The sequence below is a fragment of the Haemaphysalis longicornis genome, unplaced genomic scaffold (genome assembly GCF_048455015.1).
Source record: "Haemaphysalis longicornis isolate Haplotype H1 unplaced genomic scaffold, Haemaphysalis longicornis Haplotype H1 scaffold_20, whole genome shotgun sequence".
Lineage (NCBI taxonomy): Eukaryota > Metazoa > Arthropoda > Arachnida > Ixodida > Ixodidae > Haemaphysalis > Haemaphysalis longicornis.
The window spans coordinates 4,291,630-4,297,859 of NW_027526296.1; the positions used below are offsets into that span (position 1 = coordinate 4,291,630).

At 52.1% G+C, this 6,230-nt stretch overlaps 1 protein-coding gene across 1 annotated transcript; it reads left to right on the top strand.

The window, feature by feature from the left end:
* Positions 1–807: 807 nt before the first annotated feature.
* LOC144172371 (solute carrier family 22 member 7-like) lies at positions 808–4,035 on the top strand. Its single transcript, XM_077701126.1, has 2 exons — positions 808–1,813; positions 3,239–4,035. Exons 1-2 carry the CDS (start codon positions 808–810, stop codon positions 4,033–4,035), a joined length of 1,803 nt encoding a protein of 600 aa, XP_077557252.1.
* The last annotated feature ends 2,195 nt before the right edge of the window (positions 4,036–6,230 follow it).

Here is a 6,230-nt window from a genome sequence, read left to right on the forward strand (position 1 = left end):
TGAGAAGTCGGGCTGAGGAACACGACTGTCGCTCGGGAGACGTTAACCAGCGGGAACCCGCCGCCGAGAGTATCCCGTCCTCATCGCAGAACGCTTCGACCTCATCTCCCGGTACTACGACCTCATTCCACGACAGCGCGGAAGGGGCCGAGGCGGGAGCTCACCCGCCAACTTTGCCAAAATCGACAAGACTCCGACGGCCCTCTGACCGCTTCGGCTTTTCCCCTGCACGCTTTAGCCATTAAGTTACAGTGGCTGTAATTAAGGGGGGAAGAGATGATACGTCGTCATCATCGTCACCAACAATTAAGGTATCATCATCATCGGGATTTTGCTGAGTGGAATAAAACCGGCTTCCATGTTGCCATGTCATTCGTGGCTGGTGCTCTCACTATTATTCACTCGGAAGCGATATAGCAACCATGACCTAGTTTATACGGGGAAACGCATCATCGTCGTCGTCACTGTCATATTCTTTGTCGTCATCCTCATCCTCGTCATCAACATCGTCTCCCGCCTGGGCCCAGGCTCGCGCTGCCGGTCACGTTCGAAGAAGAAGACCTCATTTCTCCGATGCAGCCGCTTGTCGCAGCTGCTCCGTCCGAGTGTTCCAGCCGCCTCAGCCAAACGCCGAAGGCCGCACACGGAAGGCAGATGTGTTCGAACCAGCCTGCGTCCCCGATCATGTCCCCGATGTCCCCAGAGGGAGTGCAAGCCCAAGGTTCCAGCTTCCCCGTGTCCTCAATCATGTCCCCGATATCCCCGTTGTCCCCAGGAGTACCATCCCAGGGTTCAACCCTCGCCGGCATGACATCGCCGCTAGAGTACATCCTAATATTCGGCCAAGGCCGTTTCCAGAGGCTGGTCTTGTTATGCACGACGTTAGCCGTCTTCACATCCATTGTGCACGCCTTAGCTGCCAGTGACTTGGCCCTGCCCGTCGACCACTGGTGCAGGGCGCCGGCGGCCTACGCCGACTTGCCTCTGGAGACCTGGAAGAACGCCAGCATTCCCGCCGTAGACGGCACAGATGATGATCGCAGCCACTGCTTTCGCCACGACCCCCCGTTTCCCGTGCCGGAGGACCTGGGAGCCGATAACCGAACCGTGGTACCCTGTGACGCCGGCTGGGACTATGAACCAAGTGCTGGACAGCGTTCGATAGTGAGCGCCTGGGACCTCGTTTGTGGCCGGCGTTGGATACTGTCCCTCTTGATGGCGGTATACATGGTTGGCGGCGTGCTGGGTGGTGCCGGTGCGGGGGTATTGGCCGACCGTATCGGGCGCTGGCCGGTCCTCTGCATTATGATCGTTCTTCTGATCCTGGCCGGCATCGCGACCGCGTTCGACCACAGCATACCGGCCTTCGCAGTCCTCCGCTTTGTGCTGTCCACGGCGGCCTCGAGCACGATCGTCACGTCTACTGTGCTGCTCTTCGAGGTCACCGACATCGACCACCGCGCCCTGTTCTGCGCTCTCTCCCTGTCCGGGGCTGGCGTTGCATCTGCGATATATCGCGAGCTCGTGATGACCTTCATCCACGACTGGCATATGGCGCAGATCGCGTACATGGTCCCCACGAGTGCCCTGATCCTGGCTGTGTGCCTGATGGAGGAGTCGCCCTGCTGGCTCCTGGCGACCGCGCGGGTGCGTCAAGGCGAGCGCGTCCTGGTGTCGGCGGCCCGTGTCAACAAGGTCGATGAGGACGCCTTCAAGACTCGCCTCGCTGCACTCCGGGATCAGATAGAGAGGCAGCAGCAGCTGCTCGAACACGGGCAAGGGGGCACTCTCGATGCCATTCTCTCAGATCAAGGTGCGTACCGCTCTTTACTGTTACTGTTGACAAATAAGTAGTATTTTTATTTACTTGCAAGGCTTTCCCCATCGCCTGATTCCTGCTGTGCTCATTTCTGGAAGCCATAGACTTGATACGGTTTGGTGAAGGCTTTTTTGCGGTCATCTCTGTGATTTATACAATAAAAATACACCAGCTTTATCAATTCCATCAACACGAAAGCAAGGCTTCCGGATTGAATATTTAACCTCTCTGAGTAAAAGCATGCCCTTTCTAAAAAAAGCTTAGGCAAGATATCTGAGGTCGAAAACTCATCCGAGAACTGCCGCGAGATGACGGGAGCACTCAAGCAGAATGATCATCCTAGGGAACAAGATTCGCGCCAGCACGTCCTCATAATTGAAATTTTGTGATTCAAAACAAAGCCGGTGTCCGTGATGCACTGTTCCTAAGCTCAGACTTACTAACATGGAGAAACAACCAGTTAACCAGCGTTATCGGCTTGTATCTTTACTATGAGTGGTTCCTCTACTGTGCCGACCTGATGATACCGTGGGGTCAAGACTGACTGGTTTCTTTACTTACTCCACGAATCACGTGGTAATAGTAAGTATATTGGAGACAAAAGTGCAAGGAGATCCTTTCTCTCAACTGGCAAGTGAGCTCGTGGGCATGCCCGCTGGGCAACCATAAGTGAGGTTAAATGATGATGACAATGTGGTGATAACGAGATGATAGATCTGGGGCGGTATTCCGGTGTTTTGTCTTTCTTGTGTCCCTTTCAAGATTGTTCCTTTTGAGTGAGCCTTGATTGGCTAAAAGCGAACACCCGGATGTGACGCCTTACAAGCACGGCGGAGCTATGAGCCGTGGCTACTCGGAGCAGACGATTTGGAGCAGACGATTTTTCGTCGCCTTATTGTTGGTTCGCTCGCGGAACAAAAAACACATAAAAGATACTCTGATACGGTTTCAGTTCTTTAAAATGCGTTTGCAAGACCAGTTACGGTATTTGAATCAAAGGCCCACTGCTTAACCGGAAGTACATCACGATGAACGGGACGCAAAAGGGACGTTTTCAAAGGGGACAGTTACGAGAATACCGCCCCTGGACAGTTAAAAACGTGGTACGAGCGAAATGGAAGAATAGAAGAGGGAAGGATAAAGCTACAAGTCATCAACCCGTGGTGGGTTACGAGGGAAGAGGGTAAAGAGCTGTGTTGAAGCAAATTGAAGCAAATGAAGGGGATCAAAAAGCAAATAAGTATTGTCGGCCCTTGATCAGAAACCAAGACTTTAAATATAAATCTGGTAATTCATGATTGTTAACTGAGTAGCTTTAGCCACATTTCCTCGTTATCATTATCCCAGCTGTGTCTGTAGGTGACAACCATTTGTCAGGAGGACAGCGCACTAACAGCAACGACGCACTTCCTGTTGCAGACGTTCATGTCTCCGACCTGGTAGCGAACGAGAGCTTGCGCAAACGGTCCATCATCATCTTCGGCTGTTGGTGCATCACATTTGCCATGTTCTACAGCCTCAACACAAGCGAAGTTATGCGCACAAGCTGGGTACCACGCTTCTCCCTTCTGGGGCTGAAGGTCATCGAGCTCCCTTTCAACGTCTACGTGCTGAGGCGCATTGGCCGTCGGCTCTCCTTAGCCTACAGCATGGCGGCCCTATCCGTCATCATCGGATGCCTAGCTGTGGTCGACGTGTACCGCGGTTCGTACGCGCTCCACTGGGGGGTCACCGTGTTGTGGCTGCTGGTGTTCGAGCTCACCGTGACCACGCTGTTCGCCTTCTCGGCCGAGCTCTACCCGACGGTGGTGCGGGGAGCAGGTTTGGGTTTCTGCTACCTGAGCGGTCGGATGGGGGCCATGGTTGGGCCCTTCCTCAATGACGTGCACTCTGCAGAGCTGCGGGCCGTGGCCTTCTCCGTCGTCGCCCTCCTCCTGCTGTTCCTCGCGTTCCTGGCCATCTCCCTGCCAGAGACGACGAAGCTTCCGCCAGCCAACACGATGCGAGGCATGATGGCCGACAAGTGGAAGCTCCACTCGCCGCTCAGGTTGGCCCGCCGCCACAAGGCTGTTCCCGGCCCCGCCAAACGCAGAAGCACCAAGAGTGCCGCGTCCAAGGACATCGAAGGAAGGCGCCGCGGCAGGACGGCCTTAGGAGCACAGGACAACCAGAGTCTGTCCTTTGGTGTTGGACCAACCGGCATTCGGCCCCGCTAGATAGGCGCCGTAGATACCTGTGTTTTTTCCAGATTCTGACTTTTAATCGCTGCATATACTAACTGTACCTATAATTTTATTGTATTGCACGTTCTAATTATTCGTTTTTTAGCATTGTGCTCGTTTCTTGCTTTAATGCGGGAGCATTAGGCGCTGGCTGATGTAAAATACACCTTCGCTTAAAACGTTTCCCAAGGGTGGCCGTTTTCTGTACAGGACAACGCCGCTTTTTTTGCACTATTGGGAACCCAATACTTGCACTGTGGGGAACCCAACAGAGGCTAATAGAGCTTTCTCGGAAACTTCGCAGTTGAAGAAAAATTCGTCCTGGTCCAGGATTCGAACCCGGGACCACTGGTAACCGGAGCAGTCGCTCTACCAATCGAGCTAACCAGGAGGCTAGTCATTAGTAGCGCGAAAGCGAATTGATCAACAACTCCAAGCGAAGGACAAGTGTTAATCGATCAGATTTTAGGGGAAATCCCCAAGCTGGAGTAAGTTTCTGTGAAGGAAAGCTGTATAGCTTTCCTTTGTAGCCGTATGACTGCATTTAGGTGGATGTAAAACTTTCCTTCACAGAAGTGTTTTGAAGGTGAAGGAAAGGGCGACGAGCGGCTAGAGCGTCGCTGATTAACATTATTATTGTTATAATTGCTGCCGAGACATCGTCATGGCCACCCAGACGAATATTTGAAGTGGGATCGCCTTGAAGTGGCTTATCGAAAAGGCACCACTTCACAAGTGGGCCACTTTCGAAGTGGGACCACTTTGGAAGTAGAAGCACTTGAAGGTGGGACCACTTTCGAAGTGGAACCACGTTGGAAGTGGGGCTACTTTGGAAGTGGAACCTCCTTGGAGGTGGAACCACATGATAGCGGTACACTGCAGGCCTTCAGAGGGAAGGAAATGCCATCTTCGCTTATAGCTTTACACCCGGTATTTCAGGCACTCGATCAGAAATTACAACTTGTATTAGTGCTTTTTGGCATGCCCTGAATATTTTTGGACATGAGATCAAGGCAATCTGAAGGGCTAGTTTGCCTGACGTAATTCGGAGGAAGTGCACAAACAACGGTGTGAACAGCAAGAAATACCACACCAAAGATCGCAGTTCATCCCGCTTTTAACACATGTACTGCTAATCATTGTAAAGATGATGTCCACGTCGCCCTGCAAGAACACTCCAGTCGCTCAGCGGGTCAGTGTCCCTAAAAAAAGAAAGCACCATCATGCAAATGCTTGTATGCAATAAAGGCTGTTCCTAACCAGTGCTTGCACCATCTTTTCGGGCTCAGCCGCTTTCTAGTTTTGTTAATGGTACCAGGTATGACGCAGCTGCATTTAATGCCTTACCTGTGTACATAGTGCAGCAATGTGCCTGTACAAAGAATAAAACAATGCGGTTTCTAGCTGGATTTGGGAACCAGAAAATTTGTGGCGGTAGAAGTATTTACAACTGGAATTTTTCTTGCTTGAGTAGTAGCCATTTCCTAGCTGGAACAATTTGCGATCCAAGCTGCACTGCTGAAATTTCCAACTGCATATCTACCCAGCAATTGATCTTTTCTTGCAGTACAAGCATTATTGTGACTTCCTCCTTATCAACCCTCGTACCCGACGCCGCTCATTACCATCATTTCATTCTGCTCCTCACGAGCTCTCGTATGCTCTCGGGGCTGCGCCGGCGCGCCTCGCTTTTAAAAGCATAGCTGTGGTAACTGGCCGTAATGTGTGGCGCGCAATGCGGAACGCGTTAAAAAAACCAATAATACACCGAGCACTCGTGAGCCCGTGCCTCGCGGCGAACGCCACCCACCCCCGCCACGTGCAGTGACTTTAGCAAAAAATTGGCCGCGTATCTACTCCTTTCGTTGCAAATGCCGGCAAAAAACGATAGTCTGTCGACATCTGCCAAATCAATGCCTCCCTTCGCTTTCCTGCTCACCTATCATGTTGTTGCTTTTGCGTCGCACTAATCCCAAGGTAAACACGCTAAAGGTATGCTCATGTCAATTTAAATTGGCATCGCTGGCAGTGCTGGCATCGGGTTCCTCGATGCCAGCGCTGCCTTACGGCGGAGACGCTCGTGAATCGAGGCGCCCTACTTCCACTTTTATAGAACCGTGTTGCCCTAGTCCGCGTGCATTCCAAGCAGAACGTGGAACCTATCTAGTGGTTCGTAACTGTTGCTGCTT